The sequence below is a fragment of the Schistosoma haematobium genome, chromosome 5 (genome assembly GCF_000699445.3).
Source record: "Schistosoma haematobium chromosome 5, whole genome shotgun sequence".
NCBI classification, from domain to species: domain Eukaryota; kingdom Metazoa; phylum Platyhelminthes; class Trematoda; order Strigeidida; family Schistosomatidae; genus Schistosoma; species Schistosoma haematobium.
In genome coordinates this window covers 1721884-1745265 of record NC_067200.1, presented here as the reverse complement: position 1 = coordinate 1745265, position 23382 = coordinate 1721884, and the positions used below count along the sequence as shown (strand labels likewise).

Here is a 23382-nt window from a genome sequence, read left to right as displayed (position 1 = left end):
TTCTTTTGGAAAATTGTTTGGGATTGTAGATGACTGGCCGATTTTGTAGGTCGGACATGATGTTTCCTGAGATTTTTCATTAGGCTTTTAGCATCGCAGTTTGATTGGTGAACCAACTTATGGGCTTCAATTTTGGTTTTCTCCCTTGATTTTCTTGGTGCCATTATAAGATATTTGTTTAACTTGCTGTGCTTCTGAGACAAGTCCCTTACTTTAAGAAGATCAGGCTATGATGTTGTTTTTACTTAGTTGGCGGGGGATTCTAAGTTTGTATTGAGCGCATTACGCTATTTGGCGCCCCTTAATTTCAACCCTTTCCTCTTCGCATGTTCGATTTTTTTAAACCTCCTGTGCATCAGTATGCTCATCATCTACAATGTTTCTGAGATATATTGTAGTTTTTTATTTTGATCTGATTCTGGATAGCTAATGACGCTTAATTTGTCTCCGATATTTGCTCAGCATTTCGTGTTATCTATGACTTGGTATTCATTTAAGGAAAGTTTTATAGTGATGTTCAGTAGCCTGATCGAGTCAAATGTCAGCAAGGAACTTTCATTGGGGCTGAATCTTACGTTAAAGGTCTGTGGCTTGTAACATCACCCAGGGGAGTCAGGATGAGTCCAGTGCACTTGTAATGCGATTACTTATTGCAGATATAACGTTGTATTTCTAAAGCGAAGAGAAGCATATGGGTCTGCCACAATGACACTTTATCCAACCTATTTAATTGAAAAAGTGGTGTGTGAGAAGTCCTGATTGAATAACGAAAAATAATTAGTTATTCTCAAGACTATCGAACATAAAATCTGGGGGTCGAAAATGAACCCACATTCAAATTACATCACTGAGCACACCCGAAGGCCCTGCATTTCGCAGTTTTAAATACAGATTCAGGTCTTTGTTGTAAGGACAGAAGGCTTACGGCCTAAGTTATCCCTTTCTCTGAGTGTCTAGTCTTCTCTTGAATGAGTCAATTGAAGGTGAGGACACCACTGCTCCGGGCAACAGATTCCAAGAATTGATGACCCGGTGTAAAAACCTGTGTGCCACGGGAATTTTGTTCGTTCTTGGCTTCTCTACCCACCTATTATGTCCTTCGAATCTTCACGATATGATTGGAAGAGAAGTAGAGAATATGCCAGGTCCAAAATCATTTCTAAGTATTCTGTGCATCAAAATCAGGCAAACTCTAAATCTGCCGTATGATAGAGTAAAGAGGTCCAGCTTTACAGGCCGCTCCTTACATGGTAAACCACAGAGTTTCGGAATCGAACTTGTAGCTGCCCTCTGCACTTTTTCTAGGATATCCGATTCACCTTTTAAACAAGGGGTTTTCAGGCTGAACGCAATTTTCAAGTATCTTCCCCGCTAAGGCTGTGTATACTGAAGTGAGTATTGTAGTATCTAACTTGTTGAATGTCCGTCCTAAAGCCCACAGGGTTCTAGACCTCTTAGCTGTCGTAGTTTTAAGATCATGACTCACTGTCATCCCTAGATCCCTGTCAGACCGAACTACGGGTACAGGCACTTCCCCTATGTTGTACCTATTCATCTTTGTATCCCCCACATTCATGTAGACACATTTAGCCGCGTTGATAAGCATAAGCAATTTTTCAGGTCAGCTGATCAGAATATCTAAGACTGCTTGAAGTGCTCATCCATCTGAATCTACTGTTATTTCTCGCCAGATTTTTACATCGTCAGCGTATAGTAGCATTGTGGACTTAACTATACTTAAAGTATAAAAAAGAAAGGACCTGGGACAGAACCTTGCGATACTCCACTAAGTACTGGTCGCCAGGCGGAACAATGTACAAAGTTATTTTCTCTGCATACAAGTACCTCTTGGTGTAGCTACTTGAATGGACATAACACTGACACTGAAAAAAAACAATACCTAGACGACACTTTAACTGGTAATTTAGTCCGACCTAAATAAAATCAGAAGTTTGCACACTTTGAGAATGATCAAGGTTAAAAGATTTACTCATTAGGGGAAGATATCACTGAAACTTTTAAATAGCGCCCATTTACATTTATGAGAAACTAAAGGTAAATGAAAAAATTAATAAAATAATAATGCACCTTAGTATAACTTTAACACAAATTAAGTATGCCACAGTCTGTTTTACGTTTTTTCCACAGTGATGTTAAACACTGCGAACTAAGTAGTTGCGTTCCATTTTTGGACCAATCAGGGCTGGCCTATTTTCGTCGCGCATTATTATAATGTCTTTATGTGTGGGAATTTCGATAGCACTTTCTTGGTAGTATTCAGAGTGGCTTATATTTTTTAAGAGTCTGTAATTATGTTTTAGTGTACGTTTTTAGTGGTTAGGATTCTGTTTGTTATCATGTAACTAAATTAACTTGACAAGTAATACGTTGTTCAGAATATCATTTTTTATTGACATAATCTTGTAAATATTTTGAATCCATATTTTCATATTATGGGGCTCATCCTATTAAGTATTTAGTGAATGCTTGGAACCCTTTATATAACGGCTCCCAGTAACTCGGATCTTACAACTCTTATGAATGCTAAGTTTTAAAAGATATGTAGATCAAAAAAGATAAACATATAGTTCAATTATTCACAATGAATCACAGGCGGTGTCTGGGTAAGTTAATGATGGCGTTTATTTCAATATTTGATAAGGGTTAGTTGTGAATCATAGTTGCCAATTCTTGTTGTCAGTGTTGATTCACTATAAATTTTTGAGTCTTGAATCTATGAGTTATTGCAATCCACTCGTAAGGGACTAGGTCACACGTACTTAGAACTTATTTGGAACTTGGACATAGGATTTTACGTACAAAACACATAGTGATCCTTCCTCTCCAACACTAATTTGCTGGATTTAATAATATTGCCAGTGACCTATCAGATTAGGAAGTAAACTATGCAGTCGTATAGTACCGTTGTTCTTTCAAATTTTACTTGATGGGATGTCGATAAACTAAAAACACCTGGTTAGGGTTGTGTTGTATATTGCACTGTACACAGCTCACTTGGTTTCCTCCGACCTGTGTCACCTGTGGTGCAGACGAGTTGTCCATCTATCTCTCAAAAGGCAAGTACACTGTACATCATCCTGCTCTATACTGCTTAGTGGTTGCAAAATATTGTCAGCGAAAGTGTAGGTTGTTAGTATCCGATCGCATTTCTTCAAACCATTTTTCGAGTATTATGAAAACACAGGGAGTAATCCTAAATTTAAGCATTTGCTTTTTGGTGAAAATAGTTACTCGATTTATGGTTAGGTTATGTACTGCTGATATGATAGACAAGAGTTTACAAACCTTTTAAAGGCTCTCTAATCGAACACTATTGGTCGGGTCAGCTTATAGCGAATTGCCACCAGAATGATTAACCTCCAGTTGTGTTATTTAGTTATCTCTCGTTTAATTGGCTTCGCGATATATGCTTCTCTAGCAACAGCACTTTCTACACTTCACTTTTCAGGAGTTGGTCTCACTTCAGACAGTTCACTTATCGGCTAGAAATACTCAGGCCACGACACTGACAAAATGCAATCTTGATCGTATTAAGTGACTTATATGAAATGCTATTCCATCTCTAGTTACATGGCGTTGCTTCATGAGTGACCTGGGTCTACGCCTGAATTAATGATAGAAAAGTAGTTAAGCATGTCGACCACTTGTCTTGAAGGTCTCACCGCCCTTTGGGGGCTAGTGTCTGACGGAATCTGGGGACAGATTCATAAAGCTTGGTTAGATTTTATCAACTTACGTCACTTATCTCATAGCCAAGATGTCCATCTGCTAACTAAGGGTATGTATACACAGCAATACTATCTGTATTACTTTATGGTTGTGAAACGTGGTCTATATAAACAGAAAAAATTCATAGACTGAAGATTTCTGGTCACATAGGTTTTCAAAACACTGCTTGCGTTTCTCGGAATGTCACTGGCTCAGATGCACTCACCGTTTCTCTTCCTCTAGATCTTGAATTTCAGTATTCCTTCATATATTTTACTTATTATTTGTTTATTTATTTAAACTCATAAACATTGTTACAAAGGAGCACCAAAATATTTATGGTCCAAACAAATCATTGAATTTGTTTGTGGGCTAGGATACTACCACGTTGTCTAATCCACTAGGCAGTGAAGCAATGTTAAGAAATATGGTCCCATGGTAGCATGTAATGGGTTCATATGCCATTTATTCCCTCAAGATCCTGGAACTCATGTGCACCGTTGGTTTGGAATCATGGTTTTCCAACTTCCCTGGCCGGATACTCAGCACTCGCCAACCCAGTTTAGGCGCCGGAAGTTAGCTTTTTGTCTTCTCAATTTCATGAACAAGTGCCCTGGCCGCGGGAAGCTAGTGAAAAGAACTTCCCTGACAGTGGCTATACACGCGCGACTGTATGAGAGCATCTCGAGAGGGTGAGAGGATTCACTTCACCCTTGGCTGTACCAAGGCCTTTGAGGTCATTCATGGGGCTTACGTCAATACCGATACCTTAGTTTTGTACGCAAATATCAATCAGCCACATCTTATCACTGTTCATTATCGACTGACCAACATTTTTAACAATATCAAACTGTTTGGATAATCAAATCATCAAAACTTTTCCATAGCACCTAGGTATGCTCAATCACTTTCTACTGCAACATACAGTGGTAGCAAGTTTTGGCACAGGTTTAAAGGAGGTTAGGGATGATCAAACCAGCATTAACCTAGTCAGTGACTGTTGATATGAACCGTGCGAAATTCGTGGTTTAGGTTAGCACAGTAATCGTAATCCATGGTTGAAAATGTTGGAGATGTCCCAAAATCATTTACAGTAGATTAGATGAATCTATTGTTTGTATACCACTAGGTCATAAGTTTCAACATTGTCCCATAATTTTTATTCCTCAAATTCACTATTTTCTGAACCGCATCCTCTATATTTAGTCTTTTTCACCATCATTGTTACTATTAATTTCGATTCTTTTGCTACTCATCCTGGTAAATTTATCTCGCTGTGTTGATATGGTTAGTTCATTTTTTCTAATTCACATTCTTGCTAGTTTCTACATCGTTTGTAACTGACCAACTGTATTTTGAGCAAGTAAATGTATCTATTTCATTGAAATCGTTCCTCAGATCAAAACGTATCCCACCCCTAGATAGAAATAGGAAAAGTGAAGCCGAAATTTTGAAACAACAGGAACGTCATCCCTCATGCATAGCCAGTAGTGGACCACTTGATCAATCTGTATGTAGTTATATGACAATACGATAGATGGCTGGGGTGTGTTCCATTTGTTTAACTATTATCATCTACTTGGCGTAGGGGCAGATTTAATGAAAAAAACCGGTCAAACTATAAGATGGTGTCAGTTAATAAATCCATTTAATGCCAAACTGAGTTGTATTGATAATTGCAAGCCGCTTGTTTAGAGTTTTCTCGACAATTACCACCATTAGTTAAAGATTTCGGGTAATGTGACTCGGAATCTGGCAAACTGACCCGGATCTTTTGATTTTTACCTTTCGAACTATGTTCTTAATGTTTAGTCCTACAATCATTGATACTACCGCTATTTCGTTATTTATACAATTAAGTTCATCCCATGTATTAAATAAATAAGTAAGATGTATAGCTTTATATCATGTTGATGTGGTTTGAGAATTTGGGGGATAGCACATTTATTCAAGGTTCTGGGTTAACTATCAATAAATGAGATCCACATCTAATCTCCAAGATCTATAACTTAGCGTTTTTCGAAGAGTAAAATTTTAATTCTCACGTCCTCAGAATATGAGGTTTAACATTGTATATACTTAGGATTTAAATCGATATCTTTTATTGCATATATTTTAGATCAGGTCTTAAACAATTATGACTTTTAATCCATATCCTGTAATCTTTAACCATCCATTTTATTTCAGAAATCCCCACTGGTACAATACTTTTCGGTTATAATGTATTCAGTTATTTCAAGCGATTTTCGAACAGCAGTTAGTACTATTTTCGGTCTCAACTTTTTCTATGACATCATAGGATGAGTTATCCACCAGATGCTTCACGTTCATGTCATGAAGCTGATGGACGTAGTGATCGAAGCGGTGGTAGTGGTGGTGCAACTAGTGGGAGTGGGGGTGTTTATGGAACATTATGCAGTGCATTTGGAGGTAGCAACTGGTCAAGCAGTACTGCATCATATGAAGTTGGACATGATCCCATAATTTCCGTAGCTCCATCAAATACAAATGAACGGATGATTTCAAATTGGAAGAAATGGTCGTTAGGTTTGGATTATTTACTTCAGGATAGTGAAGGTGTAGCCCTTTTTAAATCTTATCTTCAATACGAAGGTTGTGCAAATCTTCTTGATTTTTGGTTTGCATGTCAAGGTTTCCGGAGTAAAGTTGATCCTTCTGATCACCGAAAAATAACTCAATTGATTAAAGCAATTTATCGTACGTACATTAGAGGGTCTAGCAATAGTCTTAATTCTCAACCTCTCCTTTATTTGGGGAAGCAACAGTCCACTCCTGTGCTACAAAACCGAAGTGAACCTATTCGTCTTAGGTCAGAGACTCGGCATGCTATCACAGAAAGAATTTCACGCAAGCATACTTTAGACCAAACTGTATTCGATTCGGCTCAAGCAGAAGTTGAACACTTTCTACGAACAACAGCATATCCTGCTTTCCTTAAATCTGATATTTATGTCGATTTCCTACAAACAGCTCTAGAAGGTTCTATTCGTAAATTTCCTACGTGGGAACAAACGGTCTCTACCTCGTTATTCCCATATACTGGTGACAAACAGTTAAGTACGGCTACTAACCTCCCAGAATGCCCGTCAAACATGGCATTAGGAGGGAAAGTTCTTCCAACTTTAGATGAGGATCGTGAGTTGCAGTCCGAAGAACTATCACTATTGCACCCTTCAAGACAGGCTTGCAGACCTGCTTGTTGTCAAATACTTCCATTAACTGATACAGCTGCTGTTACACCTGATCATGGTCATTGTCAGCACTGTAAGAAATGTCAGTTATATAATCCATGTTTACCACTGGATTATTCTCAACCTATCCTAAGACCGCCATCGTGTTATCAACAATCGCCAGTTGTGCCTACTAGTTCGGCAGCACCTCTAACTATGGAAAATTTGCAAATGACTCGATTTTATCGTACAGAATTATCGCTACAACGTTCTTATTTTAATCCATCTCAAAATCCTTACGTTACAAGACCTAATCAAGAAGGTGAACCTGTTGGGCATGCACATGTATCACGTGCATGCGGTTCAACTCCATGGCGTTTTCACAATCGACCCAACTACGCTTACACTCACTGGGCAGATGCGATGTGGTAAGTAATTTATTTGCTTGCATATTTGTAGCGTTTTATCCCTTACTATAATTTATAAATAATTAGTAGCTCAATTTAGACGATTACATCACCTTAAATTTATGCGAACACTTTTGAAAAATTGAAGTCTATGCATCTTCGTAACTATATATCTATTTAGCTTTTTGATGTTTGCACTCTATACAACAAGACTTCTGGTACTTTTTTATACATATTTTCTAACCGTTTTAGTCTACTAGTGTGCAAAAACTCATCGTGTAATTTTCTTTTTCACTCAGACCCTCCATACGGTAGAGCGGTGATTTTCTAGGTTTAATCACCTCACTGTCAGTCCTAGGGTCATTAGTCCGGAATTTACACGTGTTTAGAGAACATTTGTGATATAATAGATATATGTTGTAAACAATTTTAAGAACATAGTCAGAACAATTTGATTCACTCGTTTGCGTTTTTCGGACAGCAGGTTCATTGACATCGATTTCTCGATGAAATTAAGTGGTCAGATACAAGTTTATGTGGACAGTGCAGTTATACTATTTAGCTAAGCAGATTGAAGTAAATTGACTGAATTCGGACCCACTACCCGGTCATAAGGAGTTAAATGTTTCAACCTTTAACACACTTCCTGGTCTTTCACATTGTAGCTGCTTATTATTTAGTCAATAAATTGTATGCCCCTAAATACCCTGGTACGACCGAGAGTGGGAAGAGTTCGCTCTTCCTCTCGAGATGTTCTCACATGACCCGACTCACTGCCTTCTCGAGGCGAGGGTGTTGTCTACGAAATTGAGAGGGCGAAAAGCAAATGTTGGGCGCTTTAATCGGGTTGGTGGACATAGAGGGTCTACCTAGGAAGGAGAGCTGGAAGACTCTGATTCCAAACCAATGGTGAATATGGGCTCCAGTATCCTGAAGGAACGTTGTTCTACTGCTTTGTGGATTAGACCTTTCGGTCAAAGGCTTGGATTGTGGCCCCCTAAGAAAAGCAGCTACTTTGATCTGGGTATTTGGGCAGTATCCCAGCCCCCACCCAAATCGAGTGACGAAGTGTGGCATATATATATTTGATGCCTCGTTGTACCAATGTTTGTGTGTTTAAATATATGATGATAATAAATTGTATAACATGTCAAAATAATAATGTTTGTGCATAAAATCTGTAACCAATCGTTATGTTGTCCCTGAATTCTATCCTAATCCATAGTGTAATGATTGGGCTTTTACTATTTTAACCGACGCAGTTATGCAGTATGGAATTACTGTAATTGTGAAGCTTCCAATAATGTATTTCATAATTAATGTAATTCACTTACCGAGTAGACGTTTTATGTTCTATACATTGAGCTATACTGTTTACATGAAGGCTGATAATGTTATCTGGTTATCCAACTGAAGTAGGTTTTTAATAAATATATTCTTCTTTATATCCCATTGAATAGAAAAATTGTATTTCTGACGTTTCGTGACTTAATATAAGCCATTTCTTCAAACATGTGACTTATTAGTTGGAAACAAATTGTATTAACCACTGTCACCACATCCCATAACTAATCAATGACTTAATCACACTTTGTCTGGAATTGTGCTACCTGATCAATTTGTTAACTGATATAATATTGAACCGGGTACTTATCTCTAAATGGCCTATAATTCAGAATTCACCTATTTGATCTTGTATGGAGCGGTGGCTTATTGGTGAGACTATTTAACTTTCAAGCACCAAGTTTAAAGTTTGGATCCCTCTTCGTCTACTTGGATTTGAACAGTCAGATGGTATTATACACATAAAATGTTGGCCCAGTACACGAATCTGTGCTTAGTAATTGAATTATAATACGTACATTGTTTCAATTTGTAACGTTTCGCAATAGTGTACTTAGATCGGAGAAAATTTATCATTTCATAGTTTGATAATGAAGATAAATCAAAATAAAAAGGGTTATTCTCATGATACAGTACTTCAAATTTAAATTCTTTTTTGTTTCTAGTCCACCTTCTATGGATCCACGTTTAGGGAATTTGCCCAGTCAACCGCCTAATCCATATCATATCTCTTATGCACCAGTTTCAGCACGTGATTCAGAACATCATAGTCTTTCAAGTGATGCACGAACTGATGATACTCATTCACATACGGATAGTAGCCAGTAAGTTTGAAAATTTGACATAATATATTTTGTTATTATTATAATTATGATAAATTTTGTTTTCATGTAAAAAGGAATAGTCTCGGTATAGAGTCTGAATTAAGGGGAGTTGATTTTTACAGACAAAATGTATCTTGAAACTCTGTTTAGCTTACATCATTTTGAAGTAGCTGAATTACTCCATACTCAACTTAAACAATATAGTTCAAAGTTTAGTAAATAAATCTATTTGCGAGGCACGTTATTCATACTTAATGGAAAGACTATCTAACTAATATTAAGGTCCCATGAAAAAGCTTGATTGCAGCTTAATAGAAACTGTCGTTTATCATACCTTTTCGTGATTTAATGTACACCAAATCTGTGAAATAATACAGTTAATAATGTCATTGACTTAACAGTTATTTAACTGCTTCGGTTTAGGCACCCTGGCAGTATCACAGCCCTCATACATATCAAATGAGATTTGTGTGGCGCATATGTATTTGATGCCTCCTTGTACCAATATCTATGTGTTAAAATAAAAATAACCTGTATATATACTATGCTATTGATCAAGCTTAATTTAATGTGGCGAAGTTCAAATCAGTTAAATAATAGTGAAGAGTTTTGCGCTTAAATGATCATAGAGTCCATTAAAGCTAGATCACCATGGAAAATCTGAAAGCACTGGACAGTGTTAATATCTAACACCGTTGGATACCGGCTCAGTGGTCTAGAGGTTAAGCGTTCTCGCGCGAGACCGATAGGTCCTGGGTTCGAATCTCTCGGTGCGGGATCGTGGGTGCACACTGTTGAGGAGTGCCACACTAGAACAGAACGGCTGTCCAGTGCTTCCAGGTTTTTTGTCTTACCTTAAATTTTAGAACTCTATTAGATTTTTCTATTCCATTAGTCCATTCTTTGTTTTAGAATCATATTGTCTATGGGTAATATTTTATAATACCACTGTTACTGTTACTTCTTCTATTGCTCTGGGATTTGTATTGGTAATTTCTTCTTACTGTGCTCATATAGAGTAGCAACATGAACTGAGGCACTTGTGTTCCATTGTCTATATCTGGCTTACTAAATGAATCAATGAATATAATCTCATTTATATTAGTGAAGTAGACCATCTTGGATTAATTCACTATCTTAGCAATTTTTTTGAGAAAAAGCAATGAAGATACTAACAGATCTATATAATAAGGTTTCACCTTGTTGTTTTTTTTTCAAGGTATTCCCTGTGACTCACTTTGTTGAGTGTATAGAATTTTCATTATATGCTTACATAACTACCACATTGCATATAGCTGATTAACTGATAACTACATATACACAGTAGAGGTGATAAAACGAGCACACACACTACATTTCATTTCACAACATACCACATGTATACATACTTCTATTCTTTCTGTTATCAACTTACACATACAATATTGTCGGATCAAGATGTAAGATCAAAGGTAATCCCCGCTTTTATGAATGTAAATAGTATAGAAATAGCAATCACATGTTCGAGAAATTGATCGTTTGTAATGGAATGTTACTTTATGGTGTGTGCATATTCACTAGAGCGAGAGAAAGAGATTGCAAGCAAACAAACCAGAGAAACCAAAATACTTCTACTGATCGAATTAACAACATGATTGTGGTGACGGTCATAGTGTTAATCATAGTAATGATGGTAGATAATAACTGGACTTGGATACGAATATATATATATACCGTAGGTTCAAGTCAGCAGGGTAAATGTGATCATTGGTTGGAGACTTTGGGTAATATGAATCGGAATAGCTTACACTGATGCAAATGAATTTAGTCGTTATATTCTTGTAGAACTTGAGTTCCAGCATTATTCCACACATACGTTTCCACTTCGTCTTTTTTAACTGTACTTTCAATGCTTAATCTTCCTCGTCGTCACATTATTTCAATCTCTTTTAGCTATCCATCTTGTCAGACCACCATTGAAAACCTGGAAGCACCAGACAACCGTTTCGCACTCTGAGGAGTCCCATACTAGAATGAAACGAGTGTCTAATACTTTCAGGTTTTCAATAATGATCTAATATTGATTGGTTCATGATATCAATGTAATCAACATCGTCTACGTGGATACTTATCTGAAAGGTTCCCGCATATTTAATGTTCTATTTCTTACTTTCTTTTTTGAGATTCAGTATATTATCTGGATTGTCTATACTAAGATAAGCTTCCCAATGTTCTTGTCAGTTTATTTTATTTTTCAAAAAATTATATCTTCTAGCGACGGTGCTTGTAATCGTTTACGTGCTCTTAATCATCGTTATCCAAGCCCATTCCAATCATCACGTTCTCATAATAACAATAATAATAGTAATAATAGTAAACGTCAAAATCAACTCTCCCATCATCATCATCACCATCATCAACGTCATCTATCTACCGGTCCACAAGGGAATAGTAGTGGTGTTGGTGAATTAATGATGCAGTGTACATCTCCTAAATCATCATCATTTCCAACTTCTTTTCAAAGTCGTTTACAACAATCTAATCCATTTTGTCGAAGTCCGATTGGGATTGGTGGTGCTGGTGGTGATAGTCGTATCAATTATCCTTTGGAGACTTTTTCAACCAATACAAGTTGTCCAACAAGTACAGCTCCTTTTACTACTAGTAATAATGGAAATAATCAAGGGATTGGAGAGAAAATTGCTCAACACTCAACAACAGATCCAATTATTAATAATAATAAATCACAACAGCAAAAACATCAACGTCGTCTAGCTAGACGTGGTATCAGTTCTCGTCCTTTCAGTGATAAAACAAAACTACATAATAATAACAATTATTGTACCGTTGGTAGTGCTGCCGCCGCCGCCGCCCCTACTGCTGCTGCTGGAAATCCCACCGGATTGAATGTTCCAGTTAAACCAAGTAATAAATCATCGACCAGTCGATCATATAGCATGGCTGAACATGATCCAAAAGCTTTTGCACAAATTTTATCAGAGAAACTACAACGTTTATTAAATAGTCAATTAGTTACAGAACGTCTTGATAATCTTATGATTGAAGTAGGTTAATACGTGTTATCGTTTAAAATATTTGTGGAATTCATTAAAAATTACTTCCCGTTTTTTTAATCGTAGTTACTTTTTTTTCTTCACTTTAATTCTGAAGTATTTGATAGTAGAGTAGTGGTTGATTAGTTCTTGAGTCACATTGAATGCTTAGATATGAACTCTTGTCTATCTATTTCGGTTTAAACAACCGGATTGGTATCTTTAACCTCGTGATGTTTAAGGTTTAACTTGAAATCAAATCTCTTACCTAGTGAATGACAGTTTCATGTTATTACAATATAATACTGATATTATTATGGTTAAACTGGATAGATGTAAATTGAAATCTTCAAGTCTGATTATGAAATCAATCTTCTTACATTTATTCATTATCTTGCTTTAAAGAAAGAAAAAAATGACTATACTACTGATTGGATGATGTTTGTGTCAGTCAGTCAGTCAGCTACAACGTAGGACCAGGCACATATGTGCATCGGTCCAGGTTGCCATACCTCATTAGCACAGCAAGATGAACACCGGATTCATAGGAGTGGTTAGGTCAAAGGTTGCAATAAGGATATAGTATAGGAAAAAAGAATTAGTTCGTAGACAGAAAGAATGAAGTGATTTTAGTCTCTTAGTTTAAGGGAAGACAGGGAAAGTATACACCGACGCCATTGTGATCGATTCCGAGCCATGTCCCCAAGAGTCTCCAACCATTGGTTACGAAAGTCACGCGGACCCCAACCAAGTAGTCTGCATCTACCAACGTGGCTCAGACTAGAAGTTAGTGACTTCAGGCACTGATGCCACGTTTTGGTTTGTGTAGAGAGTGATATAGTGTCTGACTTATTCCCTTAGTACGAATTGAATTCTGTCGACTAAATTAGAATATGCCGAGAATAAACGATACTTTAACCTCAAAGAGAAACGTATATATTGATAGTAATTCGAATGATTTTGTATGCCTATTAAGTAAGGTCAAGAATCAATCGTAATTACTAATGATTCAAAAGTCAAGATTCATTCGATTTTGTTGGAGTTTCGTTTGTTTTTGTTGGTCGTACAGCCTTCATTGTTCTTCTGAACATCATCAGCAACAGCGAAAAAAACTCCAAGTAAAAGTGAAGTATTAAAATTTCTTCCCATATGATTCATAGCTTATCCTATCAACCTCAATCTTGATGTGTTTTTATTGATCTTTAATTCGTCATTGTCTACTTCTTTATTTTGATTGTATCTTACTTTGATCTGATTCTTGGTCCTATATTGCATCGACTTCGATATGTTTATTGATTGCTGATTGACTTGAGTGCCAAGCTTCTAAAATTATTCTAGTATTCTTAGTTTATTCCATTCATCCAAAATCTTAACATTTTCCCAGTTTAATGTTCGTTTACAATTGTCCACATGCATTGATATAAGTGAAAATATATATATCATGGTATTTGACCACCAATTAATGTTCATGTAGGCAAAGATGAAGATGACTTCTGCTTTGTCCGATACGTCTTTTTCTATTGTAACAGTTTATTTTTTAGATGATTTTCAGTTCTACTTATTCCGTCATTTTGTTCTTTCGTTTTCATAAGATTGATTGAAGTGATTTTACTGTTTTATGTGCTACATCTATTTCAAACGGCTTCAATAATCTTATTGTCTTTTATATATTGTAGGATGATCCGTTTGTTGATGAGTCGGGTTGATATTTTTTGAAGTTGCATGGGTAGCCGTTCTTTTGAAAGATTGTCATTGGATATTTTTCTTCATTTTTCGGTGCTCCAGGTGTGCTGTAGTGTCTTCTTACCCTTTTGAATAAAGTTTGTACTCAGTCGATTTTGTATGTGTTATAACTCTGTTTCTTCTTACAGTTAATGACCCAGCTATTCCTATTGCTTAGTATTCTCGGACACCGATTCACTCGACAAGTCCCCAAATCAGAACACGGTTGAACAGGAAAGAGAATATATTCCAAATAGCAAGTCAAAAGCCAGTAGGAAGCACAATAGAGAAAACGTCAGTATATTTATAGTTTTTACATAAGAAGATTCCAGAGTATTCTCCGACTATCGACTAGTACTGATTGGATAAGAATCAGCCAATCAGCGTGCACCAAAACAATCATACATTGAGCATGCTTTAATCTAGTCTATGTCCCGCGAACAGTATGATATTAGATTGCCGCTACTGTAGTTGAGAATTTAGTGTTTGTGGGTTGGCTTTCTATATACTTCAGTCTCCAGTTTTTTTTGTGTGTGTGTCGGTTCTGGTGATCAGTACATCCAAGGATGATAGATTGCTTTTCGACTCTTCCATTGTCAATTTTATATAACCGAAAATGTTGTTGATTGAATTGCAGGTTTTTTCCAGCTCATCGTTTTTGATGATGACGAATATTTCGTCCGCATAACGAATCTACATTTTTGACTTGATCATTGGTAAAATCGAGGCTTTCAGTCTCTGCATTACTGCTTCCGCATTGGTGTTCCTTTCGTTTGTTCGTAGATTTGATTGTTGGATTGAAAACATATTAGGCACAAACTGATGAGTTCTAGTGAACTTTGCCTTTGTGTACCTTTTGAGATTTATGTCGTTCATGAAAAGTAGGGATAAAGTTACGTTTGTTAAGTTTAGTTCGACTGAAGTGAATAAGACCGTTACATTTGAAGAATATCATCAGTTATTGGTTATTGATTTGAATCTCCATTCTCTTATCCAAGAATTGTATGGGAGATTTATTGAAGTTATTGGATGAATCCACCAAATGTTTCAATACTCTTGAAACTTCTTTCGACAGATTGCATGTTGGCGTTCCCGTAGAGTAGTACAATTGGACACAGTAGGATGTTTGGTTTGTTTAGTTTCGGCCTACCGTAGAATCTAGGAAGCACTGGTCCACTGGATTTCATTTGCCATTGATCTTCTTTTGATGTTTTACCTGTTTTAACAAACTTGTTTATTTGTCTAATCTTTTGATTAGATTTGTGTTCATTGATTCATTTTCACTTTGATCTTCAAATAGTTTCTCAGTTATCCTGATATATTCTTTTTTGTCCCATAATGACTATAGTGCGTCTTTTGTCCTCTGAAACTTTGACAATATCTTTTTTTCTTAATTTTGAGTTTCTTTAAAGATTCTCGTTCTTATGCAGTCAGTTAAGTGTTGCCGAGTTAGCGGTACTATGGTTTGCTTCATTTCCTGTTGAATTTCTTCATTTATCCCAAAAGTTTTGAATGATGACTCTAATCTTCATTTATATTATGTCATATAGACCATTATAGATACATATTTGACTGGTTTATTGATTATGAAAGTACCAATTTTGAATTTGTTTCAATGACATAGTGTTTCTGTATATATTTTCTCTTTTTAAATGAACAGACTAGTCCAAACATTCAAGAAAGTCAAGAACAAGTGAATGAAACTACCAAGTTAATGATTACAGATTATAATAATAACAACTTTAATAAAGATGAATCATCTATTATTAGTAATACTTCAACTGTTATTACATTCACAACAACTAATTGTCCTATTGTTACAAATACTACTAATATTAATGAAACTACTACTACTACTGACTTAATAAGTACTCAATCAAATTTCATTCATAATCAAATTACATCATCTATTACTAATCGATTAATAAGTGATAATATATCAACTGTTGCTGTTATTACTACTCCTTCAGTACTTCAACGTCCATGGGCTGATAAGTTATTAGCTGCTGCTCGTGTTCAACATGAAAATACACGTGAAAATGCTCAGGTTAGTTAGTTAATAGATTGTAGAAAATTTTATTTTTGTTCTGCTTTTTGTTATTGTTGATTTTAAATTAATTTAATGTATTTTGGTCGACCAAAACCATCCAGCTCGAAGAACAAAATTCCATCAAAATCGTCCACCTGAGCTACAAATCTTCTCTATCATCTCAAAATCATATGAGCGTAATACGCTTCTCGTTGTTCGAAAATGGGAGAATTTCACCAAAAGGCAGGCTTCCACTCGAGAACAACTATATTTTCTCCATGAGTGTCTTCACACAACCAAACCATCCAACTCAGAGAACAAAAATCCATCTTAGCTACAAATCTTCTCCATCATTTTAAGTTAATGTATTGATGAATGATAGCCTAAGAATAATGATCAAATCAGATTATGTCATTAGTTGACATATTTACTGATGATAATTGTTTAAAGTTGTAAAGATTCTGTTGAGAAAATTCAGAAAATTCCTCGAAAAATAAACCAAAATAAGGATCTGAAAACTCTGAGAAACATCTTATCTAATCAACATTCAATAGAAGTTTTGCTAGAAACGTCTAGAAAGTGAAAAGTTACATGTCATATTTCTCATTGAATGCTTATCCATACTGTTACTATGTTTAGTAGCGTTTCAGGATTTTCCGGAAACCTATGGTCATCTAAAACAGTATAAATACCCTGGATTTTCTATATATATATTTCGCTACTTTTCTCTTGTGTTCAGATTGCTGTACAGATTTAGCCTGGGGTTTACTAGAAAAGCTTAGGAAACCGAATATAGCGTTCAATTAGAAGGTTTATCAGATTTCTTCTAATTTTAGAACTCTTTCTGGTTGAGATCAATGTGGTGATAACAATCCATGGTGATTTGATATGTTGATTGACATAACTCAGAATTGATCATAGTGGTAAAGATACATTCACTATTTATCCAGTAGTCATTCATATGTGCCATTTTCATTGCATATTCTCTAACCACATTCTTAATGTTTAGTGTTTCTTACTATCACTACTCCTATTGCTGTTGTTTGAATTTCTTTGCTGTTCATCTTTTTAATTCTATCTCATCTTGCTAATGTGATACACAATAACTTGGGCTAATGCACATTTGTATGTTGATCGTAACTGATTGATAATGCATAGATATACTATTTTTCATTATCAGAAGGGGCTTTTCTGGAGATTTGAGGAATTTCAATTGAAGCTAGACCACTATGGAAAACCTGGAAGCACTGGATGGTCGTTTCGTCCTATTGATTAATTATCAACTACTATAGTAGTTGAATTTTTTCCCCTTTCTCTCTACCTCGTTTCAGTTAGTCATATACAACGTAGAACCTGACGCATCTGCTTATTGGTTCAAAATAATATACCGTCTTATTACACTGAGATCATGTTATTTCAGGACAAATTATTATAAGTAATAACAATATTGACAGTAATCATATTAAAAATAATGATTTCAAAGGATTGAATGTAGCTAAAGAAGAAAAACAACTAAGTGTTAGGAGATTTCAAGACTCATAATTGTAAACAAAGCGAAGGAGTGATGAATACACTTGCATCATTACCGAATAATTCTGAGCCATATCACTCAAATTCTTTAATCATTAGTTATGATAGTCATATGGTGGACCGCCAACCAAGTAAGTAGTCTACATTGATTAAGATAGTTCAATCCAATTGTCAATCAATTAATATAACATCTTAGTGTTTGGCCATTGCTCTACTCTACATCAAACATCATCCATTGTGTTAGACGGTGTTTGAGTTCAGGTATACACATCATCATAACACATATTCGTTTATATTTATCAATTAGGTTGTGAAAAAAAAAAAATTCATTCTTATTTCGGTTTATCTCTTTAGAGAATTTCAATTCAAGAAGATGTATTTTGTAAGTTTTTGTTTTCTTTCCAAATCACAAAAAAAAATTAAAAAAAATTAGTTTTTAAGGGTAAAATGATAAACATTATGTATGTTTTCTGATGGAATTCTATTTACTTCTATATATTAAGAGTAGATTAATAGAAGAAGCATAGAACAACCACCATATTTGTTTTAAGGGTGGGAGAAAAATCTTTTTTTTATTGAACTTGATAATAATTATAATCAGAGAATGATTAAGATAGATCCTTGGTTCGAATCTTGCGAGGTGAGATCGTGTATGCGCACTGTTGAGGAATAGTCCCACAATAGGATGAAACGGCCGTTCAGTGCTTCCAAGTTTTCCATGGTGGTCTAGTTTCAATCGACTTATGATTTTAACCACTGAAATGGATAATAATTCTCATGATTTAACGATATGACGAAAAAAGAAAACAGATATGCTTAAGTTATATTAGGGTCTATGTAATCGAACCTTCAATTACAAGACACTAGTTATATAATCTAGTTCAATTATCAACTGACCCGCCTAAATTATCAAATATCGTACCAATAAAATGATGAATGTAAGTAAACAGTCAAGAAGAATATTCAACGATTATTATTTCAGAATATGATTCTTTCATGTTCCATCACCGCTGAGATTGTTATACTTCATTAGTTTGTTATAATGCATTTCAATCAGTTATTATATTACAAATATTTATTTGGTATAGTTTACATTCATATCTGTTTGATAAAAGACATCTTATGTAATTTAATGAATGTAAATATGTTAACTATTCCTTTCAAAATGTTCTATATGTTGTTTAAAAGTAAATCAACGAACTACATAAGTGATCTATCTCATGAATACGAGTTAATGTTTACAAACTTAAAGATTAAATGAAGTAATACGGAGCTATATCGATTAGGTTTTAGTTATATATATATATATATATATATATATATATATATATATATATATATATATATATATATATATATATAATAAAAAAACAACATCCAGACACTCATGAAGTGAAGCATATCTGATGTTGTTATACTGTTGTAGTAGTAGTAGTAATGACTGTCCACCAGAAATAAAGTAACAATCATTTACTTAACAGTGACTGATCATAACCAGTGATCTTTAACCATATCAGATATGAAACACTTATCTATCAATGGGAATAGATAATGATCGTGTAATATTATGAATTGATTGAAATTAAAGATGTATACCATTGGATTATCAGGTTAGTATTCCAAAAGTTAAGCATATTTTGCGAGACTTGAAGATCTTCAGTTTGATCTGTTGTGATATTGTGAGTACTCACCGTTGAAGTATTCATACTGAAATGAAATAACTATCTAATGCTTCCTATTTCTCATGGATTGTGTAATTCAGTAATAAAGATTTGAAGAATTATCAGAGAAAACTTATGAAAATGCATAGTAATGATAATTAAAATGAAGAATTATTTACAACTTCATTAGTGCATCTTATGATGTTTACGTTTCTGGTATTGATACACTAATATGCTGAACACATGCTTAAACCAGCTACTTAAGTGTGAAGGACGTTTTATTGGATGAACCGAATCCAGGGCTATCCGTATACTCATTGATATATATGTATACATGTCTTTTGGAAATTCGAGCTACATGTTCAACTAATGTCGCGTATCTTACTTTTTAGATTAAAAAAAAGCCAAGCCTTGTCTGGTAGCCTGCTATTATCGATCCGTTGATTTCTGATTGCTCCCATCGCATCAGATCTATTGGCTACATTACAATATACTGTGTATAAATGTAGCTTTTTAAGGCTCGATTATCTTTCACACTCTTTAGTCTTAAGTAAAAGATTCTTGCAAGTTGTTATATATTTTTACGCCACTAACTATACTACTATTGTATTTTTCCACACAATCGATAAACCATGGGAATTCTTACTTTCCCAAGTTTCTAAATAGGATAATAGAAGAATGCCAACTACTTATTATTATCGCCCTAATTTACGAGTCACCTGATAACATAAGTAACGGTAATTATAGCTCACAACACTTAGCAAAATCCCTTTAATGAATATTAAACAAATTAAATTACACAATGACAGGAGAGAGTGAAAGAGAGACAGCTCGAATATCATTTGTTAAGATGGTGGAGAAGATTTTTTGCTCAGATAGATGATTTTAATGGAGTTTTTTCTTTGAACTTGTTGGTTTGATCGTCCTGTACAGGACAAGCTGTGAACCACATATAGAGAAATTTGAACACTTCACTCATATGTGAAGTTTGTGCTGATGATGTCGTTCAGAAGAACGATGAAAGCTCCACGATCAAACCATCCAGCTCAGAGAAAAAAACTCCATCAAAATCATTTGTTAAATATAAACTAGGAGAAACATTAGTCATAAATGACTAGTCTCTTCGTCCTTAAAATTTTGGTAGTTCAAAAGAGAGAAATCCATTCTTTCGAATTGTACTGAAGACTATGTTTTATTAGTGTTATCACTTAAAGGTATAACTCTTTGCATACTCCAAATCTATGCGAAAATTTTCGGATAAGAGATCACTTTCTAAATAGTTCAAATGAAGCATGTCAATTTTATAATTCAATTAGGAATTGTAAAAATGACAAACACTAGTACTTCAACGTAATTTCATAATCTAATCAATTATATTAGAGAGTAAAAGATATAGACTCTCATCATCTTGATGTACACTTTTCAATGATGAACAGTTTGAGAAAATGACAGATTGACTTATATAGTCATTATAAACGACTGTCTTTTCAAACTTTTAGTCCAAACCTTCATCATATGTGTAGGTTTTCCTGTAAGTTTCCCCGTTTTACAATTGTTTTTATTGATTAGTTCTGCCTAGCAACTGCATATCCGTACACATCACAAATGTTTTTTTTCTTGCGAAACTCAAGAATTGCCACTACGTTGGTTCGTATATTTTCCACCACCTCCTTTGTTAATTCGAGAAACGAGCAGTACTTACTATAGAGTTCTTACATGAAATTTACCTGGCAATGTAAAGCGTTGTTATGAGAGTTGCAGTCGTCCAATTACAAATCGCTGAAATGATAGATCCACATAATTGGCCAAAAACTGGCTTTATTTTGCAAGGTTTAATTTTCCATGGGACAGATAGACATTTATAAACTTGTGTATATAGGTATTTCTTGATTCGGTTAGTCAATTAACTCCCGTGCTCACTCTCACTTCCTTAGTGACTTCAAGGACTGATGCCACGTTTTGGTTTGGCCGCCCCTAACTTTCTTCCAACCATTTCCAATACCGGTTAGCATTGCACGTCGTGGTAATCGGTGTTCAGGCATACGCAGCACGTGGTCCAACCATCTCAGTCGATGAAGATTTACAACCTCATCAACTGATTGACCATCATTCCCTAATACCTCTGTGTCTGACCTCACTATTACTTACCCGGTGATCCCAGCAAATGCAAGCAATACTTCTAATACATCTATGATCAAATACTAGTGGCTAACAAATATCTTCTACTTTTAATGGCCATGTTTCTCAGCCGTAAATTAGAACAGAATGAACTGCGGTGCAGTACACTCATCCCTTAATTGATAGACGGATGTCTCGCCTTCACCATAAGTGATGTAAGTTGGCAAAAGCCAAACGAGCTTATCGAATCCGTGCTGAGATTTTGTCAGACACCAACCTATTAGGGCTGATCAGACTTCCAAGATAAGTGAAGTTGTCGATGCGCTCGACTACTTCACTCCCTGTCCTTAGCTCAGTTGTTGACGCATGCCAGTCCTGATGCTACAACTTGCATTTAGAGGGGAGAAATGCATCTCAGACATTCTGGCATTGTTACTCAGTGTTACCAAAACACTGCATTTTATCAGCGTCTTCACGAAACAAGACTCTGTCATCTGCTTATATATGCTTATAAAATAGAAATCTTATTGATATATTACTTATTTTGTATTGAGACTTCTTTACTGTTATCAATCGTATGGTATTGAATAATAATATAACAGAAATGGTAAAATATTCGAGAAATTTTTCACTTGGAAAATAATAAAAAGACATTCCATACCTTAAAAGAGTATCAAGTGATTAATTTGTATTTCTGGGTGGTTTTATTCAATTAGTAAGAGTGAGGGAGAAAGAGAAAGAGATATGCCAAATATAGTTAATTCACAGGTAGTTAGCACAATTCTGCTCAGTAAATAAATCACATAAATAACAATAATTTAATGTATGCATGAAAGTGAAAGAGAGATTTGTCCTGGATAATAAAAGATTTGTATGCAAAAATAGTGGAATCCAGGACGCGTGTTTCGTCCTATTTGGGATTCGTCAGCTGAATATATCTGCAACTCAGAGCTGATGTTCATTCTGAGACTCGAGCTCAGTACCGTTCGCTTCAGACGCCATCGCATTATCCACTTAACTACTGAGTCCTGTTAGTCACTTGCTTGTGCAATGGAGTGAAATTACATTCACTTGGTGTTGTTTACTTGTATCTTCCCATCATTATTGAGGACTGCAATTGATCAGTCTCATATTAGCATATGTGCATCCTATGCGTATTGCCTCGATATATACTGAGTTCAAGTCCCAGAGTGAACATCAACTCTGAGATGCAAGTACATCCAGCTAACGAATCCCAAATAGTACAAAGTGGCACGCGTTCTGGATTCCACTGCTAACCACTATCCATCTTTACATATAATACTTGTAAATTGAGGCTTTATCGAGGCAATCCGCACAGGATGCATATATGCCAATAAGAGACTGATCAGTTACAATCCTAAACATCAACGGGAAGATTCAAACCAACAATACTAAGTGAACAAAAGATTTGTATTTGTATTGATTCACATGGCCATTTTAAAAGTACATTACAATTAAGTATACAAAATTATAATTAAGATTATCATCTCTTTTTTGAATTCAATTATTTATATCTTCCAATTCGGTTTTGATTGAAGTCTATGGTGATTGATGATTCTTCAACGATCTAGCTTATTGTTGATTTTACTGAAAAACTCAATAAAATACCAACTAACATGCAACAATTCAGGTGTTATTATGAGGAGTTATCTTTATGGAAAAAGACTAACAAGTAGTGAAAGTCCAAACAACTTCAGGTTTCCTTGACAACAGCTCCCAAGAATTTATAACTTTAGTCTTTCAAAGCTATAAAAAGATTTCAAGAGTTTTCTAC

General features: G+C 35.2%; 1 protein-coding gene across 1 annotated transcript in view; it reads left to right on the top strand.

Annotated features, from left to right (window-relative positions):
• Positions 1–2175: 2175 nt before the first annotated feature.
• The window catches only part of AXIN2_2 (Axin-2), a 36164-nt gene continuing 14957 nt past the window's right edge, over positions 2176–23382 (top strand). The window contains exons 1-4 of the mRNA XM_051217275.1: positions 2176–7348; positions 9337–9495; positions 11750–12539; positions 15910–16296. Of these exons, the coding sequence (XP_051064652.1) occupies positions 6030–7348; positions 9337–9495; positions 11750–12539; positions 15910–16296 (2655 nt within the window). The 5' untranslated portion in view covers positions 2176–6029. The remainder of the gene's footprint in view (positions 7349–9336; positions 9496–11749; positions 12540–15909; positions 16297–23382) is intronic.